We start from the raw sequence: 27,641 nt of genomic DNA, 5'->3' as shown, positions 1-27,641 counted from the left end.
AAGAATGTCTAGTGTATGCAGCAATCCTGGAAACACTACTTTGTACTAGAAGAGGTGTGCAGTGTGATAGATGGGCTCACACCTTACTGCAGCTTTCATGCTTACAAGTTACTATACCTTGGTGTAGGGCAGGGACCATACCTGCCCAGATCGGATCACTGTAAAGCACTGCTCACGCTTTGTAGCTCTTCTGAAACACGTGGCTTTGCTTACCTTCTCTTGCCCGTTGATGGTTAGATTGACATGCTTCAGTGCTAACTCCAAATTTGGCCTGTATCGCAAACTATAGTTTCTAAATTCAATTCTTCCTTCAGTGAGCCAAACTTGACCTTGAAGTTTGCCATTCAGGGTCCAGGGTGCCTAAACAGATTGAAACAAACATCTATAAAGCTGATTTAAATTACCAAATCAAGTGGCCATACTGAAACAGGAAGCTTATGAAAATATCTGTGCCAAATTCCCCTATCTATTTACTGTTTCCAAAAGAGAAAAAGGCCTCAAACTTTCATATTGCAAATGTTGACTTTTTACTTTATGCAAAGATGCCAATCATCTTAACTGAAAATGGGGATAAACGTTTGTTTGCATGTCAGAGTTCTGATATTATGGGTGGTTCAATAAAAAAAGATTTATACACCCCTATGAACAGGACTGTGAAGGTCTCCTTTAGTAGGATCTCAGGGCAGTGTATGGAGAAATAATTTTCATGAATACAGAACAAAAATGATTGCACTGGAGGCTTTTAATGGCTAAAAGGCTATCTAGCGGCCATCAGTTATCAGAGAGTTGCATCGGAACTTGTGCAATAAATACATACTCCAAATATGGGCAGAAAATACGGCTCATTCCATGAGTGTTACCAAGTGAAGCTATTTTAATGGCGACCTAATGCTTAACAGTCTTAAGGAAATAATGACGATTGGAGGTTATAAAACAAGTCCAGTCAGTTGGATAAAAACCAAATGTTGCAGTTCCTTAAAGGAAACATAACTGGCCTTTTAGAAAGGGAAAAGTAGGGGGTTTGTCCAGGTGGAACAGAAAAGTTACTCATTTAGTTTGCAGAGATGTTCCCCTGTGCTAGGAAGGTCAATAGCTGTTTAGCTACCTCCTTAGGAGTCCTCAAGTATTCTCTCACTCTCTCCACAGAAACAATGTTGTTCTCTATTTCTGTCCAGGAGCGCACCATCCAGTTCAGAACACCAGTTATCTAGCAGAAAGAAACAGCAGCATTCGGGCAGATAAAGTAAGTCTTGACCTGTGCTTGCGAGGTACATAGTACTTTATCTAGTGTTTATTTATAAAGACCTCCTCGGCTAATTGCTTCAGAAATCATCCCTTAAAAGGCTAAAAAATAACCATGGATCCTTGTGAAAGTTTGTACAGCTGTGTTTAAAGAGCCTAGCCAGCTCCCCCCATAGCTTCTCAGCAGGTTTATGGCAAATGAAATGCTACTGACTTGGATGCTAAAAGATAGTGTAGCTGTTTCTTAGGCTATTGTGTAACTGGTCTACAAGCAGGTAAGATAGCCGCTGAAGACCTTGCTTCAGTTGCTCAGAGTATGCTGTGACTTAAGTATGAGTTCAGATGCAGGAGGAAAAAGATGGCTGGTGCATGTGTTTGAGGTTCATTCTCTAAGGGACCATGTGCTCCAGATGCTCTGGGTTTCAGCAGTGACAGCAGGGTTTGGTAGGAGAAGGCATCTAGAAAGCCACAGAAATAGTTCATGACTTCTTAGAAATTAAAATGGCAGCAGAAATTAAAATGTATGTTGCTTTTGATGAAAGGCAAGCATGGTATTACTCAACGCTGAGTTACCTGAAGAGCATACGAAACGGAGAAGCCAGCAGTTCCTGGACTAAGATGTGTTCTGCCCATTGCTGCAAATAGTGCTGAAAACAACACAATGCCATTGCTTAGAAACTCCAGGTTTGTAGCAAGCCACCTGCAAGAGGAGGAGAGTACAAGGCTGTTGCTGGGTGCCCTCTTCCTTTCTCCCGACAGAATCTGCGATTACTTTGCAAAACACTTGTGGAGCTGCTGGGGTACAGGATGCTCAACAAAGCTCTTGTCACACCCTGGTTGCTCTTATCCAGCCACCTTGGAGCTCATGAATGGCTCCAGTCTATCCAAACTGGTTGGCTTATGGTCTCCATTAGGTTTTCTCCAAGGCCTACTGGATGAGAGCAGCCAGCACGCAGTTTCTTGGATGAGTTGGTCTAACATTTCTCACTCCTTCTGGTACTCCTCACTTCTTTCATGACTGGTGGCTGATGGCTCTGTTATCTGATGAGTTCTGCACATAGGCCTCATGCACTCTGTCATGTGATGACGGGCCTCACCAGGCACATACTACAGCTTCCTGCATTTTGGACACCCAAGTGATATCTCTAGCAGTGTGTCAGCATGTGTGTGTGTGTCTAGCCAAACAACAGAGCATACTGGTTGTGTGAGGGGCACGTTGCCAGAGAGGGGTGCAGTGTGAGTGGTAATGAAAAAGACTACCCTACTCCCAAAACATGTGCACCACAGTCTCATTTTCTGTGTACCTCCACCCAAGCCCCAAGGGCAGCTATCTCCACTCACCAAGGCTGTGACAGTAAACTATAGGTTTTTTTACACTGCAGATTTGTACCTGTCAGCAACTGCTCCAGGGAAGCATATTCGCTGATTCTCATCCACTAGAAAATTGCTCTTCAAAAGAAACCTTTCCTGGGCCTTGTGAGCACGGATCACACTGCTCCCTTGGAAAGTTTCTGAAATGTGGGAATAGATGGGTGATCTGCTGGCAGCCTCTATGCGTCTCAGCTGGCAGGAGGTGATGACATAGAAGTGCTGGTACAAAGGGAACGGGAAGTGATTAGAAAGTTTATGCCTCCATGGAGGTGCTCCACAGAACATGTGGGAAGGCCTCAACAAGTGCAATAATACGTACTATCCCAGTGTTATAAAACCTAATGTGCAGGTAAGAGATGCCCTTAAAAGGTGAGGTAGCATTTCTGCCTGTAGTTATGTCCTATCTTCCTTAAGAATTAGTTAATGCGAAGAAAGCAGGGTACTCTGAACTCACAAAGCCTCTAAACTCACATTTACTTTCTCCTGTAGACCAGCCCTTTGCTTGATGGAGAGCAAAGGCATACTTGCACCCTTACTTGCCCTTCCCTCATGTTCAGTCTTAGCTGGCAAAGCGTTTGAGGTTTCAGAGCCCAATGGGAGAGCTGCATGGCATACATGGATATATTAAAAAGCAGTGTAGGAATTCTAGAGGAAAGGAAAAATGCTTTTGGTCTTAATATGATTGCATTTATGCTAATGGAGACAAAGAATATAGCTCTAGGTGGGATTTGATCTGGACATCAGAAAAGCACAAGTCTCTTTGTGAGGTCTCTGGGATGCTTTGGAAGGCTGAAGTGATGTGGGAAGAGCCACTGACATTACTCTTGTTCAGTTGCAATTCGAGATGATGAAACTAGTTTCTGCATGTCTCTGCTCTTAAGAAATGGAAGGAGGCTTTCTGGAGGGACATGGCCATGCTGCTTCAGCCTCACCTGTCTGTGTATCTCTTTGAGCTCCTACCTGGAATGCAGCATAAAGAACAGTCAAGGGCACTATGGCCATTGCTGCCCTTGGTGTAGCCACTATAATCACAAGGTAGATCTCCAGCAAGTTGAACAAGAATCCCAGCAAGGACTTCAGCTTGTCAGGGATGACAGAATCAATAGCATCCATTTCTCTGGAGAAGCGGTTCAGCAAGTTTCCAATAGGTGTTTGCTCAAAGAAGACCATTGGGGATCTAGCAACGTTCCTCAGCAACTGCAGAAACAGCTTGTGTGATGCTAACACGCCACCTAGAAGGACTGCTGCTGTGGAGGCAAATCTGCCAAGGGCTGTAATAAAAAATAGTAGTTATTAGTAGGTCTGAACAAACTCACCTTGGAGTTCTCCTTTGCAAGATCATGATTTTCACTTAGTACTGTGAATGCTATACTAGTGAAAAGAGCTGACTTCCTCTTTGGTAGCAATTAAGCCAAGCCTCAGAGCTGCAGGGTAAACTACCCTTTCTGTAGGGTAGCTACAGAGGGCTGGAAGACCTCCTAAGCAAGCTTGATGGGGGCCACGGATTCAGCAACTTAAACACACAGGACAAATTCTTTATTCTTCACAAAATGAGCTTGACTGGAATTACTTTGAATTACTCGAAGTCTTAGGTTTCCTGTCTACAGATTCACTGTTAGCACAGAAGGGTACCCAACTTTCCTGCTGAAAGGCACAGGAGAACACTTCTAGCATATCATGAAGTAGAATTTCAGGCAGTAACACTGGAAATATTACTCAGATCCCTTAGAAATCCCCTCTGTGCGTCAGAGCCTGTAGTTTTAGGTCCCATGCCAAACCTTTAGGGCTGGTGCCAAAAGCCCAGGAGGCTAAGAGCCCATGGGTATGCACTTGTTTATATTCTGAGAAAACATCCTGGATGTAGGAAAGGGAGATGGAAATACAGAGGAGAATTAGGTGACCAAGTTAAACGAACCTTGAATGACTCCTAGTGCACCAAAGACTCCAACTCTCAGCTCTGTGTGCTGTTGTGTCCTGTTGTGAACAGGGTCATCTGTCCACATGCTGAGCCAGTAACCACGAGAAAATGACACAGCTTGCTGACATGTGAACAACAGAATGGTGTACACACACAGTGGTAAGCCTGTCGCCTTCAGGTAGGCTGCATAAATTGAAGTGTTAACCTAGAGTGAAACAATCGGGGGGAAAAATAGGAGAGGTTGGGAGGATCAAGCTTGTTAGAAAGGAAAAGCAGGTCTGAAACAATGGACTGATTTATTATGGCATATCTACTCAGTTATATGTCATGGGTCATAACAACCATGTTAATTCTTTTTTTGTTTTCCTCATGGATGAATAATGAAGCCATACTTAAATAAATCCATGGTATTATTAAGTGATTATTGTCAACTGATGAACGTTCTTGCAGTAGGCTCTTGTTACTGCTGGATGCACGTAAAGCTTTCTTTATGCCAGGCAGTGGTTTTCATTTGCTCTCGGTGCGAGTGAGAACTACCATGTATCCCACTGACTGCTTGTGTGAGTAACTGCTGATCAGCAGAGGTGATACTGGCTAATACTGGCTAATACTGTGCTTTCCTAGGGGAAGATCTCCCTCCTTTGGGGTGTCTGACTTCTTACTCTCATCTCGTCTCAGTACCAGTGTGTAGCCTTAGCTATTTGTTTTCTCCCCACGTTTTACTGCTGCTACAATGCACACTGAATACACACCTCATCCATGCCTGACTCCTCCTAGCTGGAATCCCATGTCTGCTTCTCTCCTTTCAGAGAGCCCTCCTTGCCTCAGCCTTTTGAGGAGTTTTCCCTTGGGCAAGATGAGAACAGTGATGTGCTTCTTTGCGCCTTCCCACCAGCCTCAAGAGTTTGTGGACAGACTCAAAATTACAAGTCCCTTGTAATCTATCCTCTTCTGTCCCTTACCACCACATCACCCTGATTGCCTCAGCGCGCTTTCCCCCTTCAGGTCAACTCTTGAATCAGGATCTCTCTCCTCAAGTGGTCATAAATTATTTTTGTTCTCCCCTCTCATTTCCATAATGTGCTCTCTGCAATGTAGATCCATTGCTCTGATTTTGGGACCAGTCCTTGGATTGGGGCATCCAGGGATATACAGTTTGCATAGAAGGTGCTGTGTAAAATAATGCTGAAATGACTTTGTCTCAATTATAGGGCAAACTTGTACAGCTCAGCTGACTTCCCTGGAGTTGCACTGGTTTAACTTAGGCAATGAGCTGACCTGCCTGCCATGAGTGGGTCAGTAATAAAACCATGGTATGTGTCTGTGCCTTTATAGGAAGGTGCTGTCCTTACCCTGCCATGCTGGGTTTTCTCTTCCTTCATTAATTTTCCTTTGGTGGCTGCAGCAGTGGTAGAGTCTTGACTTGCAGGAATGGTCTCCCTTCCCAGAGCAGAAGATTTGACTGAATTGTCACTTCATAAAGAAAACAAAAATCCTTTCAATTTTTAGCCAAGGCAATGAGTATTTTAAAGCTGGATCTCCTTACCCATCCACGTCTATATTCATGCCTATTTTGAGGGCTGCAGTTTTCAGGGTCCTCCAGAGTGACCCCAACCATCGTCCATCTTTGTCACAGGGACTGGGCTTTGTCAAGCTATTAACAAACTAAAGCTTTAAGCATTCACTAGCTGTGGCTGGTTTGAAATGAGTGAGACCTTACAGCCCCACTGGGAAGTGAACAGCAAGCAAATGTATCAACATGCCTTGTATGGGAGCTCTGGAACAAATTCTCATTCCTTGTGAAATATGGAGGAAAATGTTAGTCAGCCTCCACATTCAAGAGTAGTTTCTTACCTGTGGAGCAAGTTCTTCAGTGTCTGAGACAGCTTTAAGCTTACCTAAAGAGCTTCTCCTGTAATAGACGACTTCTAGAGGTGCTAGTGCCTTTGGTGTCTCCTAGAGCTGTGAAATAAATGCAATTTTTTTTTCTAAATGCTTTAGAATCCTGCTTTGTCCTGTATAGCCTTTGAGAGACTGGTAATACAGAGGAAAGATTCACTACAAAGAATTGTTTCTAAGGGTAGAAATATTAAGATGAGGCTTGAAGAATAGCACATATAGTGGGTAATTCTGTTTACTGCATGATTGTTGTCTACTAAGATGGAACTGTTTATTCAAGAACCAATATTGAAGTGATGAGTCAGCTAATTTGACAGGCATATTTTTCCCCACACAAAGCAATGCCTTATCGTGATTGAATCTTGGCTTTAAATGTCCGTAATAAAACAAATGTAAGGCTGGCTTTTCCAGTTTTCTTTTCTTTTCCCTCTTCCCAGCTGCGAACAGCAGCAGACCCCTCCCCTGCCAGTTCTTTAATCTTAAGTATAATATTAAGGAAACAATTGACTGATAGACATAGGAAGAATGATTCCAACTCATTTGGGTTACCTGGAAAACCAGTGCCTGCCTGCTCTTCTGCAGTAATGTGTGAATGAAGAAATTCTGCAAATGCCCCATTTCTCTGTAGAAGTTCTTGGTAGGAACCAATCTCTGAGATCGTTCCATCCACCAGAAAAACTATGTTGTCCACTTGAGGCAAAATGTTGATTGTGTGAGTCACCAGCACACGAGTCTGCTTGAATAAAGATCAAACAGTTACAATTGTTCTGGTGTTTCCCTGCTCACTCAAGCTTTTGCATTCAGCTGTGTTCTGAAGAAAGACATGTACTCAGCGTGAGCTATGATTTTTACTAACTTGGAGATATTTTTGTTATTTATTCTGGTCACTTCTGACTGTCTCTTTAATAAAGTTTATCTTTGCAGTACAGCTTTGTGCCCATTTTGAAAGTGCAGAACTCGGGAGCAGTGAGTTAACTTGCTTTGTGTCACGTGCAGCATAAAAGAATGAGAATGGGAACTGAAGCCTGAAGTCCTAGGCTATCACCCTGTGTGTAGGAGGACCTTTTGCTTGGCTCACTGACCAGTTCCATGTTATTGATTCCCCTCAGGCTGAAGCTCTTAAGTAGAATGATGTTAATTGGAGAGTATGTCACATTTATTGTCACTGATATCAGTATTTCAGAATTAAATTTGTGCCTGAAAACTTCATCAACCTGAATGGAGTTAGAGTGCAGCTCCTTCATGTTTAAAATTCTGAGCATATTTGCACAGATAATTACATGTAGGAATGGACACATGAAAAGTAATTTTTCCCTAGATAACAAATTGGCATGTTCTGTATTTCTAATACACAATCAAGCCCTTTGAGTACTCCTTAAGTCTGATACATTCTTTCTTTGCCAGTCTTTCTGTTTCAATACAATAATTACATTCTGATACTTGCAACCAATCCACATGAAGAGAAAGATATTTGTAATCAGACACGTCTGTTTTAATTGGACTTTCTAATGAAATAAATTATCTATTTTCCTTCTACAATGTGAAATTGAATCAAGTATTTGTAGGCAATTTATACCATGAAGCAAATAGAGCTGCCCTAGCATCCCTTCTCATGTAGCCACATATATTATCCAGATTGCTTGACAGCAGAGAAGTACCAAGGAATAACAAAACGCAACCAATGCAAACAATAACAGAAGAGAAGTGTTTAAGATGGATTTTAAGACTGAAGTTTAAGTGATGAACATTTGGGTGATGAGAACTGTAAAGGTGCCACTGAACCATTCAAAAGTGATGGGACTAGACATTATGATAAGATACAATGAGCTGGAAGAGATCAGACAGCTCTTCCTAACTATACTAGAAGTAAATCTCAAAAAGGGAGAAGGATAATGTCAGTGGAAGACCAAAGAACTATAAACTTGCTGTAGAAGTAAGGCTGGAACTAGGCATGTGGTTTGCATGAGGATAAAGACAGTCTTTCAGGAAAACCTAACTTCTCAGTCTTCCTCCTGGGTGAGATTTACTGCAGGACTTCCACGTGCTGTGTGGACTGCAGAGGTTACCTGTTCCACTGTTGCTAACAGTAGTACCTGCTGCCACTAACAAAAAATAATTTGGGAGCCTTCGATAAAGTAACCACCTTACTCGAAACATTTCAGGGGCCCCGATAATTAGATACATTTTGCCATCTTTTACAGTTTGGGATTTATAACACACCTTGTCCTTCAGTAAGCCTTTGGGTCCAAGAACATGTTCAAAAATGTGCTGTCCAACGTGGGCATCAACAGCTGAGAGGGGGTCATCAAGTAGGTAAATCGAAGCCTTCTGGTACACGGCACGAGCAAGGTTGACCCTTTGCTTCTGCCCTCCAGATATATTTATTCCCTGTACAAATGTATTGACACTGTTTACTCCAAAGCTACAGCATATTTGCCAACTGTTGGCTCCATTTTACACTAAGGTTTTATGACTTCCTTATTTTTAAATCGGTGCATCTCCCTCCCTCCAAATAGGGCTCTTGAGATGCAGAGGCAGATTCTTTGGAGCAACTGCACTCTCCTGCAAAAAAGGACCCAAGAATGACCTGGAATTGTTGATTTTTGTCTTATGCATCTCTCATGTCTCTGGTTAGGTTAACTGCCAGGAGGTGGGCTTCAGACCCTGTTAAATCATGGCCTGACTTCTCAGAAATCACTGAGCACCTGCCTCCTCCAAGTTTAGTCCTTTTGTAGCTGTTCTAAGCAGGACACCCAAGTTGTAGCTACTCATGGAAAAGTTGGCCAAAATATAAATCTAAGCCAGTACCTTCTCTCCTATTTCACTCTTCCGCCCTGCAGGGAAGCTCTCCAAATCAGGTTGCAGTGCACAAGCATCTATCACTCTATTGAACCATGTTTCATTCATCTCTTTCCCAAAGAGAATATTATCTTCCACTGAAGCATTTTGTATCCAAGCTTGCTGGGGGACATAAGCTGCCGTGTCCTATAAAAATGGAAAAATGTTAATAATCTTTTTCATAAGCTCAACTTGACACTGTGGGAACTTGCCTTTGAAGAAAAACTCTCCCAGTTAGATTTATAGAAATCTGGAATGATCACCACCATTGACAGGTCTGAGAGAGCTCTGCAAAATATAAGTCTGCACTCTCATTATCTTACAGAGGAGGAAACAGAGGTGCAAGTACACGATGTGATTTACCAGGATGCCACTTCAGGTCACTGTCAGAGTGGGAACTAGAACTGGATCTTTGAAGTCCTGTTCCAGTTCCCATTCCCAAGGGCCAGGGTCATCCAAGAGGTCCTAAGCACCTTCAGATAATTAAATGTGGGCTGCTACATACAGCCTTTGTTAAAATTCAGCAATAAATGGTTAATACCTTACCGTTCCTGAAGACAGCCTAATTAGAAGCAAATGCGCAGGGGAAAATTTACCTTCATGATCATGCAGCCGTCCGTCTTCTCCAGCTCACCAAGTAACGCTGACAGCAAGGAGGACTTTCCAGCACCTACCTGGCCAACTACAGCAAGCAAGGAGCCTTGGGGCACGGTAAGATCTATCCTATAGACAAAAAGATTAGTCTCTTATCACCTTTTAGATACGCTTTCTGAAAAGAAAATGGCCAAAATTCTTGCTATTGTCTTGTAGCTATAAAAATGTACCAACTAAACCCCCTAAATTCATACTTGAGGCCTCAGTTACACAGCGTTACTCTTCCTGTCATGCTGACTTTTTGCAGCAGGAGTCATCCCTCCAAAGAAACCTCCAACCAGAACATCTTCATCCACATCCTCATCTGAGTTTCAAACCCAGATCCCCACTCTGGAGATAGGCTAGCCCAAAGCACTGGATATAAAACATTCCTGAACGTCAGAACTTTTCAACACTGTTTCTTTTCTAAAATTGCAATGCGTTTTGAAATAAGCATGTAGTGATGTCATATATAATATCTGCATACCATCAACTCTACTTTTTTGACTTAAATTACTGTAATTTCATATTTGGACAAGAAATTTATGTAAAGAAAGCAGTCTCCATATATTAAGGCAACATCCATATACAGGCACCTTCCCATTTATGTGCTCCCAAGCATAAAAGCAAGATGACATTTTGTCTGACTTTATAATTTCCAGAATTCAATGTTAAATATGAGACAAACTCAGAAGCCTCTAGATATTCCACAGTGGTTTCACTGATTCCCCTGAGGAGTTAGTTCATGCAGCATCCACCCTGACCTACTGAATTGAGATGACTAAGGGTAAGTCTGTACCTTCTAAGACAAGGAGAAGTTTCTTTGCTCCAGCAAAAAGTCCCATTTCTTATGGTGATACTTGCCTGTACTAAAATATGAGAAGTAGAACACTTGTCATTTCAAAGGTAGGTACAGAAACATCCCTGTTTATGTGACTTCATCTTTCAGTGTATATTTATATTACATAAAATGAACCTTCAGTATTGAAAAGAATCGGTTAATTACCAGACTAGATTTCATCACTGGGAATCAACAGGCCTGAGAGATAAAGTGACAGTAAGGGGCAAACATTTTTTTCTCTTGACTATGGTAGGCACCTAAGAGTGGAAGCTGAACAATGGAAGCTACTTCTCTTGTAAGACAACAATGCTAACACAAAAGCTTACCACAGTCAGAAGTGTTTCTGCTTGAGCTCTCAGGATTCAGTTCTTCCAGATTCAGAAAAGCTGCTAAGCGCTTTAAAGAAACCTTGGCCTGAAATGAAGCCCATGAAAGAATAAGATCTGGAACAGAAAGGGAGCTAAAACCCAAAGTGAAGACTCAGCTTGAAGACCCACTTAGAATGTTGACAAGGTATTATGTTGCGGATGCTGTAGGCTTAGATGGACAAATGCAGCTCTTCCTTAACTGCCTTTATTTCCACTTGGTGTAGCAAAAACCCATATTCTTCCCTGTGTTTTCTATTCTGTTCACACAGTGAAATTGGTGCTTTTTTCTCCAATTCATCCCGCAATCTTTCCAGTGATTGCTTCTGTACATGAAGAGATGTGACAGTCTCCTTGGGGTACAAGAGGGAAATTAATTTCCCAATTTTGTACTGGACAATGACTTGCTTTTCTCTCTGGCCTGGGCTAGCAGGGTTTCCACTGATGTCCCATGGAGATTTTGCTCCATCTGTTCTGATTTCTGTCATTAAAAACAGAACTGGAAGCACCTCTGAGATCTAATGGTGCTTCTGACTGGCCCCAAAAGACTTAAGAGTTGTTCTTGGTGACTATATGGAGCCTTTCTGAAAAACAATACTACAAAGTAAGTACTTTTAGCTGCAAGTCCTTGCACTTTACTGTTTCACAATAGCAATTAAATAGCTAGCCCTGATGTTCAAAGCCCTAAGAAATCCCTACCTTTACCTGTTAATGATGATCTGCAAAAACCACTTATGGCCAAAATAAAAGGAACGTAGCCCGCAATTAACCTGGACAGCAGCATTTATGGAGAATGGCAGGAAGGAGTGAGCACTGTTGAGAATGTTGATCAGTGTTAAAGATACAAAGGCCTTCTGAGCATCCAGGACGTGTGTGTTATCCACCAGGGTGTAGACAGCAAACATGACAAATGCAATCTGAAAGGGAGCAAAGGAAAAGCAAGCCATTTGCTTCAGACAGGGAAGAAAATGGTTCAAGGGTGACAGACACCTTCCTAAAGACTCTGGAACACATTTAGTTAAATCCAGGCTATCACCAATATACACGGTAGCCATCTTGCAAATACCATAGGCAAAGGCCTTGCATGTTGGTGACAAACCAAGTCTGATCATTTGACATTTGTTCTGCTTTAAGGAAGTTTTGGTGCTGCAACCACAGTGAGGCGAAAGCACAGCCATTTTCTATTGAAAACACACATGGCTGAGCTGCAACAGCAAATGCAAAAGTGACTTGTGCAGCTACTGACTGTGCCATGAACTCTGTCTAGCCTGGAGGTCTCCAGGTGTCTCTTGCAAAGCAAGCTCAGTCTCCCTGGAGCACTCTGCCAGACCAGATGACTTGTCCATGGAACTGTTAGGACAGTATAAATGTCTGTGTGGCTGATTCCACTGGGGCTCATCAACTCCTGTGAGACCACCAATTCCTCCGGGCAGATACTACCTTTAGCTGTCCCACAGGAAAAATCTGTCTAGACAGGAGTACAAAGAGAAATGGAAGTAACAGCACATGTTTTATGTAGGAAGGTGAACCACTCACCAGGAAAGTTGATGAATGGAAAGAAGCTAGAGATGCTGAGAAGAGAATCTGAGATCTTTTTAGGGCCTGAAGTTCTTGCTTCCGGATACCAAGCACTTTCTCTGTGAAGATTTTCTCCCAGCCATACAGTTTGATTACTTTAATGTCACTGAGAATGGCATTGGTGAGTTTGGCCCGCTCATCTTTATGTTTCATCTGGGTCTCCTGTAATAAATGTTTGAGTTTTACCATTTAATAGGTTGAATGTTTAATGGTGCAATTACTCTGAAAAAAACACTTTATTCCTGCCTATGAATTGTGAATAAATTTCCCTGCAGTTGAGCTGTGTATACTGTTTTGCTTATGAATCTTCCAGGCTGGGAAATATTTTGCTTTTCATCTTCAGAGCTTTAGTTTTACTAGCAATACAGAAAAAACAGAAAAGATGGGCAAACAAGGTAAAAGACTTAATATGCAAGAGCTTCCTCCAAACTTCAAGAAGTTTGCAGGCTTCGAATCCTCCTATGTGCCTTCAGATAGTCACGGTAAGCATGAATAATAAATATTAAGCCACCACTTGATGTGAAGTGTTAGCGATATGCTTCAGTACAATACTTTTTTTTTTTTTTTTTTTAATGCTACATGCCTACTGTAATCATCAGTAGCCTTGGGTTCCATGTGATCCTTTCTTGGAAGAGCATGGCAGCTTTACATTTAAAAGTAGTATCCTAGCATAACTCAAGTCAGTATACCACTTCATTTTTATGAAGCAAAATTTACCTGAAACTGACTCCTCTTCTTGGTGATCATGAAATTCAGAGGCAAAAGAAAAAGGAATACAGCAATCGAAGTCAAGGCAGATGGCCCAAGAAGCTGCCAGGAGAGAAAATGAAAGAGGAAGAACTTCTGGTGATTCCTAGAAACGACTGTTTTCCATTCCCCTTGCTCACCTTGCCTCTTATTTGAACTTAAGCCTAACATCCCCCATGGCTAAGGCTTTACTCTAATCTTGCCTTTGTCTTTCCTGGGAATTGTGCTTCCTAAGCACTGTGGATTCTTAACTCTCCAGGCAGGGTAATTCTTGTCATCGTGCTCTGCTGAATTTATTTGCTTCCCTTTTAGGAACTAGATCAGTGCTGAAAGCGATCCAGAAGCATGCTGGCAAGTCAAATAATTTCTGTTGCTTCCGATCTGTTCTTCGATGTGTTAAGGAGGACATCTTGTGGCTGGCACAAGTAAGTGACCCGAAACGAAACCAGGTTTTGTTTAAAAGACAAACCCAAACCTTCAACAAACTATTCTTGCAGCATAAGTAACCCAGCTTGCCCGAATTTACATCAACTAGTGAGATGAAATGGTAGCACTACACTGTGTCACGAACTCTTGGGACAGCTCTTGGATTCCAGGGTTCATAATGACTTGTGTATCAAAACAGAGAGCTTGTTTTTCATGGTTTAGTTCCATCTCTCTACAGATGGCTTACATTTGCTAGAGAGGTGAGCGCTGGTGTACCACAGAGAGATAAAAGTATTCTCTACACAAATGGTCTGTGAACACTAGCAAACAAGTGTTAATTACGCTCCAACTACATGCAACCACATTCAGCTTGTCAACATCGCTAGAAAAGGGATGACTTTTCAACAGTCTATAACCATGGCTACTAATTTTCCAAGATCATGGTATCCTGCCAGGCACGAGGTACAGTCCATCCTGGTTAGCAAAGGAAGGTCTCAAAGGTCTCTGGAAAGCTCCTGGGTATCAACTGTCTCTATAGTGCTCATACTTCCACTGGATGTGCTGCCAAAAACAGGGACTAAGAAATAGGGCTTTACCCTGCTGAGAAAATACCGTATGTTGAATTAGAGGGGAGAAAAGGATCTTTTAGATTCTCATCCTTCATTTCTAATTCAGGTTTTGCTCTCTCCTTCCTAAACTCCTTGATACCTATGAAACTCAATGTATCCAGTACTCTTTTTGAATATCATATAACTTTGCTTCAAACTGTTTCACTGATTTTGTAGTAATCAGGCTTTAGGATGAAGTATGTCAAGTTGCTATTTCAGACCATTCCCCTTTATGCTCTGTAACTATGCCAAGGAGCTGGAACTGGACTCTCAGCCTGCACTGGGCCACCACATTTTGGTTGAAAAGAGTGGTGACAGAGGAAAATCAGAGGCAGAAGTTTTTCAGTCAGCTCAGAATTACCATACTCAGTGTCTTTTCCCTAAAAGAGACTGAATGCTGAATACACAGGTGAGAAGATGTAATGAAAGATCAGGTGAGGATTCTACATCAATAAAAGTATCTTCTAAAAAGAAAAGTGAATCCACCATGCTGCAGAGCTAAGAAAAATATGGCAATTTCAGGTTATTCAAACCAGCAAAGCTCTAAGCAGAATTCTGAAAACTCCTTTTTCCTTTGATACCTAGAACAGAAAGGGATTGTTAAGTACTGTCATCATATTTTACCTGCCACAAGAAGACAAAGCAGATGATAATCCGAATGGGAGCAAGCCAGGTTCCATTAAAATAGATAATCAGGTCCATCAGCTTTTGGACATCAACAGACACCAGATTAACAATTTCACCTACTGTTGCTGCTTTCCTTGATGCACTTGACATAACTAGGATCTAGACAGGATAGAGAAGAAAGCAAAGGCATCATCAAACAACAGCTTCGGTCCAAAAATCAAACAACTTGCTTTTCCTTACAAAGGAAGGAAAAAAAAAAAAAGAGGGGGAGAAAAATGTCAAATCCTAGGTACTGAAACCATGCTGTTGCGTGGGATATGGGACTTCACTTTAAGATGAAGAATTTACTCCTTTCCCTAACCATAATCTACAGCATAACAAAGTTTATGTTGCTTTTTCCTCTTTCCTTTTCTTGGCTTTTACTTCAGAGGTAAGATCTGAAAAATAAATAGTAAAATACCTCCCACATACTGTTCAGAGATGAATATAGCATAGAGTTACACCCTAAAAGTAGTTTCTAATAACGTCTCCCCTGATATTGTTAAGAACAAGGTACCAACAATGTTGTAACTACTACTGTAGGGCTACAAAAAGATGAAGACGAAAAGGAAGCTACACTCACCTTCCTGTACACAAGCCCTGTTACTGCAGTTTTCAGTCTCAACCCCAGAACAAGACACATGTACATATATCGTTGTTCAAACAGAGTCTGGAGGCAAGCCAAAAGGAACATAGTGAAGGCATAGAAATAACCATGCCAGCTAGGTGCTTCTTGATCTTCAATGAACTCCAGGAAAAGGCTGCAAGATAGGAGCAAAATGTTGATGAATCCAGGTAGAACTGATGAAATATCAGACACACAGAAATACCAGGGATTTTTCTGTATTCTCTCTGGCTGATGTTTATCAGTAAAATAGCAGAAGAATTGGAAAAACTGCTGAGTATCCTATGTCTTATAATATCCTGATTTTTGACATTTAGTCACTCTTGGTTTTGAAGCAATTTTTGATCTCAGCATCTTCTCGGAGGAGACCTCATTTTCAGTGTTAAGGATGGCTCCTTAAATCCATGACTTTGTCAGAAATATGCAAATTGGGAGCCATAATCTAAGGAAGTCATTGACATTTCCTGAACTTCTCTTAATGACTAAGAAGTGATTTTGCCCTTGAAAATATACTGTAATGCAGGTTTGTGTTGTACCAACGCAATCCACAAAGCACTATGTCAACTGACTGAAGAAGCTATTTAAGATGTGTAGGATGCACAGCTGTGCTCTTTATAATTAGTCAGGGAACATGGAGCCTTAAGACTACAGCAAGCGGCTGACAGCCTGTGCAAATAACGTGATATGTAGCGCCATCAAATAACGCGCTCCTGTTCCAGTAAAGTTGTCAAAACGCTTAGTGCAGCCTGTCCTTTCCACTGCTGGAATACAGCAGTGGAGAAAGCATGCACAGCTTTAGACAGTGGTTTGGTTTTTTCCTCCCACTGAGTTGACTCTAGGCTTAGCACAAGTGATAGTCCAGCTCTTTCCATCAGCAATAGGAGATTTCAAAAGATAAGTGTTTGTGTGTCCACCTCTGTGGGTGCTGCCATGACATACGCATCTGTGAGCTCATGCACACAGCAATCTTGTACATGTGATAGAAATACATGATAAATATGCACATACCTCAGTAACTTTGGGATGGAGAACAAGAAGACATCACAGATAACTAAGCAGACAGTGCTGAGAAGGAAATAGGTTCCAAACATGCTCCAAAACGCTTTCAGTAAGGGCCTGCTCTGACTGTGCTCTGACTGCAGCAGAACCTCTGTCTCCTCAGCTTCTGCTATGCCAGTTTCACTCTTCTGACCCTTTTTAAATGTAGCAGACCCCACTTTTCTAGAGAAAGAAACAACGAGAAAGCTAGCCGCAACTGGAAAAAGCTTGGGGATCTTATGCTTTCAAAAAATCATTAAATATCTCACACTGGGTCTCATGCCATGTCCAGTAAAAATACTCATCAAAAAATGATCCCTCTCACAAAAAACTTACAGTTCCATGCTTCCAGGAATGGAAGGATGTTCTCCAGCAGATTTCAACACTTAAAATCAAGTTTTGCACAAAGGAACTCACTCACTGAGCGCTCACCTACTGAAGAGTAAAGACCCCCAAGTTTTCACAGCAGAGCATTACTTGGACCATTTTATGTATGCTATCCTTTTCTTCTTCTTGTTTAATGGACAAATAATTCAGCAGCATTGAATCTTTCAACCATTCTCTTGTCCAGGTAGGAAGCACCTAGCAGAGCTTACATTCCAAGCCTCAATATGTGCTGAAGCAGTCTGTCTAGCACTCTGTGGGGAACGGAGGGCATTAAAGCCTGTTCCGAGATGGCACACCAGCACCTGTAAGCCTAGTTGTTTATATAATCTAGACGCAAGAGAGAAACTGCCCAGTGAGTCCATGACACACTCTCTAGATCAAGTACTCACTGCTGGGTTCTGCTATGACATTTCTTCCACACTCTTTCAGCCCAAGCAACAATTTCTTCAGAGGAGTCCTCTTTCCTCACTGGCCATAAGTCATCCACCTTCAAGGACCGCTGACAGCCTTTCCAGACAAGCCTGGAAAAAACACAGACTGCTGTAAGGTAAGCACAGAAGGATTTGTTATGCATGTAACATTTTCAAAACAGATGGGCTTTAAGTTAGTGCACCACAGTGAGCACATAGGTACTTACATAAAACACTACTCAGGACTATACTTTCCCAGAATAAACATGAGTGCTCAGGAACAGCAGTTTTGCTTCAAATTCCTATGCTATCTTCTGTCAACATAATGAGGATTTGCCAGTAAGCCCTAATTTCTAGTCCGTACTGAGCGTTGGGTCTTGGACAGTGGGGGACAAAGTTCGGTTTAACTTACTCTGTGACTCAGTGAAACACAGATGAGGCCTTATCGTAGTGGATGTTAGGCCCAAGGTATGTAATCATTTTACTTCTGAATGCTAAGCAGCAGGCTGGGCCAATGTCCTCATTCACTATTTTCCCCTTGCCCAGCATTTGTTATAGGAAGGTCTGGCAGGCAAACAGGGCTGTGGTTGGTGTACCGTGATCTTTTGAGATTGCTGGGGTCTATTTCAAAATTGGGAGGGCACTGGAAGGGTAGTTGGAAGGGGAAAGAGAATTATCTAGAATCACAAATTTGTGTTTTGAACTGTTTTGAGAAAAGTAAGTTAAATTTTCACAATTTGATCTTGTGATAATACCTCAAGTCCCCAGAGAAAGAACTTAAAATACTCACTGCATAAGCTAACCCGGGGGCTGAGATATTTCCTACTGGCTGTCATCTACACCCTCTCTTATGCTGCTGTTTTTTTTCTGATATTCTAGCAAAAGCACGTCTTTTTCTGTGTTTTCTTACCCAGAGAACCACCAGTATGTGATTTTGGAAAGAAAAGAGGTGCTGGCTTCTGGACACTGATTCTGATGGGAGGAAAAACATCGGTGATATTTATATAGAGAAAAGGGCATGTGTCAGATGAATATAATCCCCTTCTGTGCTCCCCCAGGCAAAGCAATCAAAAAATTACACACCCCTCATTCATTGACCCTGACAGTGCAGATGTATTGTGGAGGATCAATGGGATTGGGAGACTTTGGAGAATTAGACTTTGAATGAATGTTTCCAACAGAGGAACAAAGAATATCATTCTTAATACCCAAAGACATTTATTTTCTGAAGTACCGAGCTCTGCCTTACTCATACTTATAGAGTACTGCTGCACAGGAGAGCAGGGGGAAGCAATATGAGCTCTACCTACTGGTTTCGATGAAAAGAAACAGAAATATGGATAGAAGAGGTTTTTAGTTTTTCAAAACACACATCGAGAGACAGAGTACTATTATTTCAAATTCTGCTGGTTACCTTTTAAAACCGTCAGCTTTTATACAGAATGATGCATCCTACATCTCCCAGATACTGATGTTCCTGTGTACTCCCATAAATTCCTGTTTGAGCAATGAAGCAATGCATTATGAAAAGCTACATTGTACTTACAGGACTGTTGACAGCTTTAGAGAAGAAGGGAGGCTGATCAACTAAGCAGAATAACACAAGTTCTCCTAGCACCAGGCTAACATAAAGGTAAGTAGTAACATGGCGGAAATGGTCTTCCAGGAAGCCCTACGAGACAGAATACGTGAAATCAGTGGAGAAAGATGGCTTCTCATGTTCTACCAGCCATACGCTCTGAGTTTTGGTTGAAAGCATGAAGTCCATTTATTTAAACTGTAGTTATGTAGAGCTACTTAAACAGGTAACTCCTGAAACTGGAGTATCAGAAAATGCTAAATAATGGACATATGTATTATTTATAGTGACGGTTTTATTGTGAGGCTTCACAGAAGTCTAGTCAAGTCAGATGTCCACGTGGCATCATTATTCAGTGAACTTTGGGTGCTCTGAGGGATAGAAGCTCCTTGCTCACCTAGTGGGATGAGTTGTTGATAGAATAAAGCAGCTGCCAGGTTTTATTATAAATGGTGTGTCTAAGGGGCTCCATGAAGGGCTCTCTAATTAATTTCGCGAATGAGAAAGAGAAAAACCAAGGAAAAAGTCTGAGTATTTTTGGAGAACTGTATTTTGGTAGCAAGAAGTGGCAGAGCGTTATTTCTACAGAAGGCCTGGTGCCTGAGTATCATTCAACACAGCAGGAACAAGCAAGTTCCTAACTGTCTTTTGTTTGGTGGCCGCATGTTTTTCCCCTATTACTTAAACACACAGGTGACATAAGCTTTTGTTTATCCCTTGTTGTGATGGAAAGGTACAACTGTTTGCCTGAAGAAAATGGCCACTGACAGTAAGTCTCAGATGTGTAAACCCAGCTAGCACTCCTCCCCAAATAAACATTCACCACAATATACCGACATATTTATGCTGATACAAAATCTGGTGTAAGGCCAGTTTTTACTGACAGCGTTTATGTTCATTTTGCTTTTATTCATATACGAAGTCTGCCGAGCTCTCAGAAAACCACACTCTGTCTACATTGAAAGGGACAACATGCATGGAGATGACAAAGTGTCATCAATCATTTTTCTCAGCATGTACCTTAAGGAGAGGAACTTGGGTCTCCACCTCGCAATCAATGAGGCAAAAAGAGCCTGGTTGTATAGAGACTTCACACCCCTGCATGCTAAAGATACATGATTTCACTTACTCCTTCCAGGGCCTGTTGGACTTTGGAACTAAACATCACAACCGCAGCCATGAATGAGAGCAGCCAGTAAATCAACAGGATGCCTGAAGACTGGATGCCCATCATTCTTTCTGCCTGGGTAAGGAACACGGCAAGGATCTGCGAGGAAGTACGAATTTGTCCAAATAAATAGCTGGTGATGGAATGCCAAACTTTATTATCAAATTAGCAGATACAATAGAGAAAAATCGGTTAGTTTCTTGCTCAAACATTTCAAGATGTTCCGAGCTGCAGCATTGTTCCTAAAAGGCTAAAATTGAAAAGCATTATGTGCAACTTTGCACTTCAAGAATGTCTCTCCAGAAAGGGCAAATAATAAAACTACATGTGGGCCAACAGGCTGGGAGGATCTAGGCTACGAAGACACAATGACAGAAGGGGAGGATAGGCATTTAGGTTGAACAGAAATCCCATTTCATTCTAAACCATACTAAATCGCATACCATGGTTATGAGAAACTACATCTTGTCTTGTTGCTGTGAGGCCTCTTTCTAAACATTCCTGCTACCTCCACTCTTGCGAGGTGTACTCTGCCCACAGGGCTCTATACCGTAGCTGTACACCCAGTGGTCTGCCCCACGCAACTCCAAACCCCTGCTGCATTACACAGCAGAAACTCACAAAGCACATCTCCAGCCTTCTACTCTCCATCAGCTATCTTTGTGCTCAAAGATACTGAGAAACATGGGAAATACAATATCCGCCCCAGGAGGGCTAAGCTAGGCCACACGCAGACAAAACAAAGGAAGAATTACCATTGTGATTCCCACCACGGCAGGGCTAATGAAGAATACTGGAGCCCGTGGGATTCCTTGGCTTATTTCCCACAGTACGAAGAAGACATTAGAAAAACACAGTATTACCAGGATGAATCCAAGGACCTGGGGGAGAGGCAGCAAACACATGTTGGAATGGACTGAAACGGTGACGGGACAATCCACCAAACTGAATGCTCCAAGCAGCCTAGGTGGTTAGACTGGAGAGGTGGAAGAGCAGGTTTGGGATAAGAGAGCGTTACAGGAAGTAGCAGGGAACCGAATGGAAGTAGAGGGGAGAAGGTCTTAATGACAGTTCTTCCTAAAACTTTACTTGATTTATACTGACCTGGCTTTACCTGAGTGAGTAAACATTAAAGCAAACACAGACATGGATCATCAGAAAAGAGTTAATGATTTAGAAAAATTAAGTTCTGCATCAAAGTTGTGATAATGTTAGGATCAAACCCCATTCTCCACCCTTACCATTTTGGCTTTGAAGATGTGGGACATCCTGATATAGCCTTTGGTTTTGTGTCGAAGATACAAGTAGTAGAAAGGAAAGCAGATCCAAAGATAGGCACAAGGGATCCAAACAACGACTGTCCTCTCAAAGCACCACGTAAATCTTGGGGTGTTTGTATACCATGTCTGGTTCCAGTTCTGTCACAGAATCAACACAGAAGTGAAACAGTAAAGCTAATGTATGTAGAACTTCACCAGCTAATGCAAGTTGCTAATGCTACAACTGAGATCTACGATAAAGTCAGGGGAACTTGATTTACGGTTTCAAATGTAAAAGACCTTTGGCCACAGAGGGACTGCTGGAGAATAGTAAGGTGTCACGGGTGAGGGAGGGAGGGAGGACTCAGCAGTGGCATTTTGGAGGGAATGGAAGCAGAAATAGAGGGGCAGGGGGGAAAGGTTGGAAAAGTGAAAGATGCCAAAGAAAGGACATCATGTATCACAACTAGGGAGCAAAAAAGAGAGGAAATTTAAGTTATTGAATGTGGACTGACAAAAAATAATTTGGGCATGAAAAAGATTATTGGCATTTGGGAACCATCAGAACAGTCAGTAGGGAATGGCTGGTGAAACGGAGGAGGAAAGAAGTGTTCTAGTGCATAAACTGCACGGTAACTGCACTTCCTCATCTTTATTTATAATCCATTTGTAATTTTTTCTGACTGAACAAATAGTTGGATCTCATCTGCCAACACAACAATACTAAAAATACAGGCAAGTGTATTTTTTCTTCAGCAGCTTGCAGAGGCGGTCTGAGTCCGTTATGTGGAGGATACAATGCAAAGCGAGGCTAGAGGAAAGGAATCACTTGATGACGAGAGGAAGCAGCTAAGGGCCTGCAAATTATTGTGAGAGTTTATCGACCTCGAGGATGGAAATCCACGTGAGCCTGCACCGATCAACTCAATAGAGCCCTTTCAAAGGTACTGCCGTAGCGGGTCATCCAGCAGAATCTTTCTGAAGACAATAACGGGACTAACTTCAACACCCTTCCAGCAGCGCAGCCGGACTGCACGCTCCCATGCAACTCTCATCCCATTTACCGGAACGGCATAAGGACTCGGGCTGTTCTCTACCGGGGCGAAAACCTGTCCCTGGGAGCAAAGTCCCCAACACCAGCCACCTCTGACGGACGCGCGCTTCACCGCTGACAGCGTGTCTGTCCGCCGCCTTACTCGAGTACGGCGCTGGCAACTGCCCCCCGGCAGGAGGGGCCGCGGGCGCCCACCCGGGCGGTGCCGCCCCGCGGAGCGGCTCTCCCGGCCCCGCGCAGGTCGGGCCCGCGCACCCCGCGGCCGGGCCGGGGCCGCCCGCCGCCACCGCTCGCTCCCTTCGCTCGCACGGCGGGCTGCTCGCTCCGGGCCAGGCTCTGACGGAGCCTCTGAAGGGGCGGCCCGGCAGCGGGACGGGGCCGCGGCGCTCGCTTACCCACGCACTCACCCAGAGCCCCGCGGAGCCCTCCCGGGAGCCGCACAGCGCACCGCCCGCCGCCATGCCGCCCGCGGAGGTGGCGGGCGGGGCCTCGCGGCGCGGCGCGGCTCGGCTCGGCTCGGCAGCCGGCGGGGGCGGGCCGCCTGCGGCCGCGGACCCTCCGCTCGGCGTAGCGGGCCGCGCCTCAGCGCCGGCGGGACGAGCGTTTCTCCTCACAGGGCGGCGGGCGGGCGCGGGGGGGACTGGCGGGAGCCCCCGGAGCGCCCCGTCCCGTCCCGTCCCGACTGGGGGCGGCGGGCAAAGTCCGGCCGGGAGTTCCTCGGGGACGCGTCTGCGTTCGCGCAGCCCGGCAGGAGGAGCGCGCCGAGGCGGAGCCCCCCGGCAGCGGGATGGGGCAGGGGGCCGGGGGCTCCCTCGCCCCGGCCTCGGCCTCGGCCTCGGCGGGCAGCCAGCGGGGCGCCGGGTTGCATCGCACGGGAGCGGCACGAACGAAGTAGGGGCAACCCCCAGGAAGGGTCCCGCTGAGGGTTTCGCGGCGGGCTGCGCACAACGGGCGGCGGAGGCGGGACAGCCCGCGGCCGGGAGCGGGCCCGCAGCCCGCCGGGCCGGCAGGGGGCAGCACCCGCCGGCTGGGCCCGGCCCGGCCCGGCCCGGCTCTTCCCTTCCGGCAGCGCGGCGGGCGGCGCTGAGTCAGGGAGGCGGCGGCGGGATGGGGGCCTGGGCGGCGGCGGGGCTGGCGCTGGTCTGCGCGCTCTGCTGCGCCCTGGCGCGGGGCTCCGAGGACATCGTCGTGGGCTGCGGCGGCTTCGTCAAGTCCGACGTGGAGATCAACTACTCCCTGATCGAGGTGGGCGCCGCCGCCCCCCCGCCCTCAGCCGCCCGGGGCCGGAGGAGGGCGCCTGGCGGCCCTCGCCCCCTGTTCCCTGCCCGGCTGTGAAGGCTCGGCCTGGGCGCCTGGCTGCGCGGCGTGACCGAAGCCCTGTTGCCCTGGCCGCTGTTTGAATTGGCCGTGGTCGCGGCGTGGTTTCGGCTGAAGCGAGGTGGTTCTTTAAGCGTTTTCTTCAGAGCCCGGGACTGGGCTCTGCCGGCTTTGCCCGGTGGATCTTAGGCTTCGTGCCATAAGCCCTGTTACCCCCTGGGGACTCGCGGGTGCTGCTGTGTAGAAGAATGCCTGGTTCTAGCTTTGCTCACGTGTTTTTAAAGGCTTTGTCGTCTTTTGTTGTTTGTTTCTTTTAGATTAAGTTATATACGAAACATGGTACTCTGAAATACCAGACAGATTGTGCTCCAAACAATGGGTATTTCATGATTCCCCTCTACGATAAGGTAAGAAGCTGAAATGCCAGTGCTGTCTCCTCTGTGCCGGGGGCAGGAGCTGACTCCGCGTTCCGATCTGCCGGCAGATCGACACCCACCCACGAAACGTTTGAATCGGGACATAATTTAGTTTGTTTGGGACCAAACTTTCAACCGTTCCTTTTTGTAATGCGACTATTTTATTTCTCAGTGCGAAGTATTATCATGAGAAAAGCCAGGTAACTTCAGCTGCCGTGTTGCGTTTGTGCCGTTTATCTGAACGACTGCAGCATTGGGAGCCTGAGTTACTGCCAACAGCCATGAGCTAGCAGCTGTACAAATACTGTGCAAAAAGTACAGGTTCCTACAGAGTACAGATAAAGCTTTCGGTTATCTAACTGTAGAAATTAAAATAAATCTGTGTGGGAATGTGTTTTGATATGACTGAATTGAAAATTGATTGACTAATTGCAGATGTTAAAAATAGCTTAAGAAAATAACAATACAGGAAGCTCAGAATGTATCAGAAGTTTGATGTCTATTTAGACGGGAAAGATGTTTACATTCAAATTAAATACAAGCTGCCCTCAGATGGTCGAAGTGCTTTGCTCTTTTAAAGAGCTAGCTAACTTGGGGGTCAGAAATAGAATCATAGAATGGTTTGGGTTGGAAGGGACCTTTAAAGGTCGTCTAGTCCAGCCGCCAAATAAATCCTTCCCTTCCCAATCTGAGAATGTAAGATGCTTTCTGATCTCAGTGATTTCATTCTTAGGTCTTTGAGCCTTTCCAGGGGTGACCTTCAGAACGTATGTGGCAGAACATATGTGATACCCACTGATTTAAAGAGTATCTCTGTGTAGATTAATACCCTTTTGGTGCAGATCTTTTAATAGGATTGAAATTTTGTTATCCCATGTTTGGGCAGAATGGTTGAGTAGGACCTCCTAGTGGAAATACTGAAGGCTTATTTAGAGTACATCTGTTGGGGCAGGTGGAGATAGATTTGAACACTTTCTGACACTGAGCTGCTTGAACGTGAGCCAGGTTTGGTCTGGAAGCAGTATAAACGTGATGAAACTTAATTTTTGCTCTTAGCTGGCTGGATGTCAGCCCAGCATCCCAGCCCGTGTGGGTAGATATTGCTGCTGCTTTGAACAGAGTATCTTAGGAGGAAGGGAGAATGGGACAACTGAGTCTTGTGTTACGCTCTGCAGCATGATGCTTGTGTTCTGACTTCTTTTTTTTCATCCTTTAGCTAACTGAATTTAGATCAGTGAAGACAGTTTCTGCTTTTTTATTTTTAGGGGGATTTCATTCTTAAAATTGAGCCTCCCCTAGGGTGGAGTTTCGGTAAGTGCTCATATGTCTTCATACAATAGGACAGTGTATCTGCAATGTGGGACTTAACTATGTCTAACTTGCAGTTGGCAGGGAAAATCAAGAGCTTTTCAAAAGAGATAAGCCCTGCTGTATGGTTTTAATAACTAAAATGTACTTACTATACCAGAGGAAAATAAAACTGTAAGGTAGACACTGACAAACTAACTCATGAGCTGATTTGAAGAACTGTGGGTTTTTTGACAGAAATGGCTGCAATGGGAGGGGGAAAGAGGATTTTCAGCATCAGTTAACACGTTTCTGTGAGAGTTTTGTAAAGCTAAAGTAGAATTGCTTCATGATTGCTGTCTCACTGACTACCTTGCTGTTTATTGTTCTTCCTCTCCAGAACCAACCAGTGTAGACATCCATGTGGATGGCATTAATGACGTTTGTACAAAGGGAGGTGATATTAACTTTGTGTTCACAGGGTTTTCTGTGAATGGAAAGGTTAGACTCCTTTATCTTTATTTATTCCATCTTATTATGCTAATTCTACCTTCATAAAGACATTCTACTTCAGCTCTGCAAGTTTTTTTCTATCTGTTCATACTCTGGCTTCTTTTCATTTTGACAGGTTCTCAGCAAAGGTCAGACATTAGGTCCTGCTGGAGTCCAGGTTGTACTGAGAAATGCTGGCAGTGACATAAACATACAAGCAACTGTTACACAACCTGGAGGAAAGTGAGTGTGGGTGGTGCATACTTAATTCATCTGTTCATTTACTCAAGATTCTTTCAGTTCATCATATCAACTGGGATTATAGTACTTCTGAAATATTTTTTCTAACATGTGCATAGAGTCTGGGTTGTTTTTCTGTAAAGGAATGTTTGTGAACTATTTCTGAAGAGACGTAACCCCTGTCTTGCCTTACAGGTTTGCTTTCTTTAAAGTCCTTCCTGGCGAATATGAAATCTTTGCGTCTCATCCTACCTGGATGTTGAAAGAGGTTAGAGCTACAAAAGTTCTGGTTTACCTGTTTAGTGAGGGTGGATCTGCTAGACCTTGTCTTGACCAACTAGTGTGAGGAAGGGTTTTTGTGAGTGGATGAGGTTAATGGAGTTTTCATAGATTTAATTTAGGTAGTCAAGAAAATGCCTCGTGCAGGCCCAGTTTGGAGATAGTGGAGCCAGCCAGGGAAGGACTGACAAAGGAGCTCTTGCTTTCGGTCTTCTAATCGTATACATTTTGCAGGAGCTTGAATATTGTAGCAGATGCTCTAGTCCTTCCCTCTCAGGCTGATTGCTTTCTGAGGAGCTCTGAGATCCTGACCAATTCCTGAATCAGTAAAATAGGAAAAATATTGTTTTGCAAAGTGTCTTTGCTTTGGTGTCTTGTGTTTTGACTAGCCTGTGGACCCTCTTTGAGTACTGCTGCTCTGGCCTCTGTTTCTGTTGAAACAGCTTCTGATTGCTATTTAGGTGCTGTAAATGAGATCTATACCTACTTTTGATGAAAATGTATGTGTTTCTGTATTTCAGTCAAACACAGTGGTACGGGTGACGAGTTCTAATGCTTACGCTGCTAGCCCTCTGATTGTTGCAGGCTACAATGTTTCTGGGTCAGTAAGGAGCGATGGAGAACCAATGAAAGGGGTCATGTTTCTCCTTTTCTCTTCTTCTGTCACTAAAGAGGTAATGGTGTATCAGTACCTTTTCAATATGAGTATGGACATCAATAAGAAGCAGCTAAATAGCTTATAGATTCATATGCCCTGATACTCATCTCTGTCCTTCATTGAGCTTGGCTTACAGAGAACAAACTCTGCAACCGTTCAAGCTGTATTTTTTTGTTTGCTTTTTTTTGAGGCTTGGGTTTGTTGTTTTTTTTTTTCCAAAAAAGCCCTTGTATTACAACATTTGTGTATGTGCTCAGTTTTCACATGACCTCTGTGGAATTACTCAGATGTGTAACACAA

At 43.8% G+C, this 27,641-nt stretch overlaps 2 protein-coding genes and 1 long non-coding RNA gene across 8 annotated transcripts in view; 2 read left to right on the top strand and 1 right to left on the bottom strand.

The window, feature by feature from the left end:
• ABCC6 (ATP binding cassette subfamily C member 6) overlaps nucleotides 1–23,189 on the bottom strand; it is a 28,653-nt gene extending 5,464 nt beyond the window's left edge. For 3 of the 4 annotated variants that reach the window (XR_012654604.1, XM_075058993.1, XM_075058992.1), the window contains exons 1-27: nucleotides 23,060–23,189; nucleotides 21,581–21,757; nucleotides 21,095–21,220; nucleotides 20,301–20,438; nucleotides 19,139–19,264; nucleotides 18,503–18,564; nucleotides 17,572–17,703; nucleotides 16,766–16,978; nucleotides 15,716–15,893; nucleotides 15,091–15,252; nucleotides 13,403–13,495; nucleotides 12,644–12,847; nucleotides 11,878–12,024; nucleotides 11,069–11,156; nucleotides 10,701–10,770; nucleotides 9,865–9,991; nucleotides 9,239–9,415; nucleotides 8,651–8,818; nucleotides 6,980–7,163; nucleotides 6,430–6,493; nucleotides 5,884–6,004; nucleotides 4,529–4,736; nucleotides 3,574–3,884; nucleotides 2,633–2,832; nucleotides 1,816–1,942; nucleotides 1,106–1,207; nucleotides 214–360 (exon numbers count right to left, since the gene is read on the bottom strand). Coding sequence is in view for 3 of the 4 variants with exons in the window: in XM_075058993.1 (XP_074915094.1) it covers nucleotides 214–360; nucleotides 1,106–1,207; nucleotides 1,816–1,942; nucleotides 2,633–2,832; nucleotides 3,574–3,884; nucleotides 4,529–4,736; nucleotides 5,884–6,004; nucleotides 6,430–6,493; nucleotides 6,980–7,163; nucleotides 8,651–8,818; nucleotides 9,239–9,415; nucleotides 9,865–9,991; nucleotides 10,701–10,770; nucleotides 11,069–11,156; nucleotides 11,878–12,024; nucleotides 12,644–12,847; nucleotides 13,403–13,495; nucleotides 15,091–15,252; nucleotides 15,716–15,893; nucleotides 16,766–16,978; nucleotides 17,572–17,703; nucleotides 18,503–18,564; nucleotides 19,139–19,264; nucleotides 20,301–20,438; nucleotides 21,095–21,220; nucleotides 21,581–21,757; nucleotides 23,060–23,113 (3,906 nt within the window). In the remaining variant the exon portion in view is untranslated. The other variant, XM_075058994.1, reaches the window with a different exon arrangement.
• On the top strand, nucleotides 13,514–18,652 carry LOC142045456 (uncharacterized). Its single transcript, XR_012654605.1, has 3 exons — nucleotides 13,514–13,857; nucleotides 17,612–17,729; nucleotides 18,507–18,652. It is a non-coding gene; the product is annotated as an uncharacterized LOC142045456 (long non-coding RNA).
• Nucleotides 23,112–27,641, top strand: part of LOC142045454 (BOS complex subunit NOMO1) — a 30,582-nt gene continuing 26,052 nt past the window's right edge. Inside the window, exons 1-7 of one of the 3 annotated variants that reach the window (XM_075058995.1) lie at nucleotides 23,112–23,543; nucleotides 24,287–24,376; nucleotides 25,651–25,696; nucleotides 26,073–26,173; nucleotides 26,301–26,407; nucleotides 26,600–26,672; nucleotides 27,205–27,357. In XM_075058995.1, coding sequence (XP_074915096.1) covers nucleotides 23,112–23,543; nucleotides 24,287–24,376; nucleotides 25,651–25,696; nucleotides 26,073–26,173; nucleotides 26,301–26,407; nucleotides 26,600–26,672; nucleotides 27,205–27,357 — 1,002 coding nt within the window. Of the gene's footprint in view, nucleotides 23,544–23,729; nucleotides 23,898–23,960; nucleotides 24,091–24,286; nucleotides 24,377–25,650; nucleotides 25,697–26,072; nucleotides 26,174–26,300; nucleotides 26,408–26,599; nucleotides 26,673–27,204; nucleotides 27,358–27,641 lie in introns of those variants that run through there. The other 2 variants (XM_075058997.1, XM_075058998.1) reach the window with 2 other exon arrangements.

Source organism: Buteo buteo, chromosome 27 (genome assembly GCF_964188355.1).
Source record: "Buteo buteo chromosome 27, bButBut1.hap1.1, whole genome shotgun sequence".
In the NCBI taxonomy this organism is placed as follows: domain Eukaryota; kingdom Metazoa; phylum Chordata; class Aves; order Accipitriformes; family Accipitridae; genus Buteo; species Buteo buteo.
Note: the sequence above shows the minus strand (reverse complement) of the source record. Positions and strands in the feature narration are given on the sequence as shown.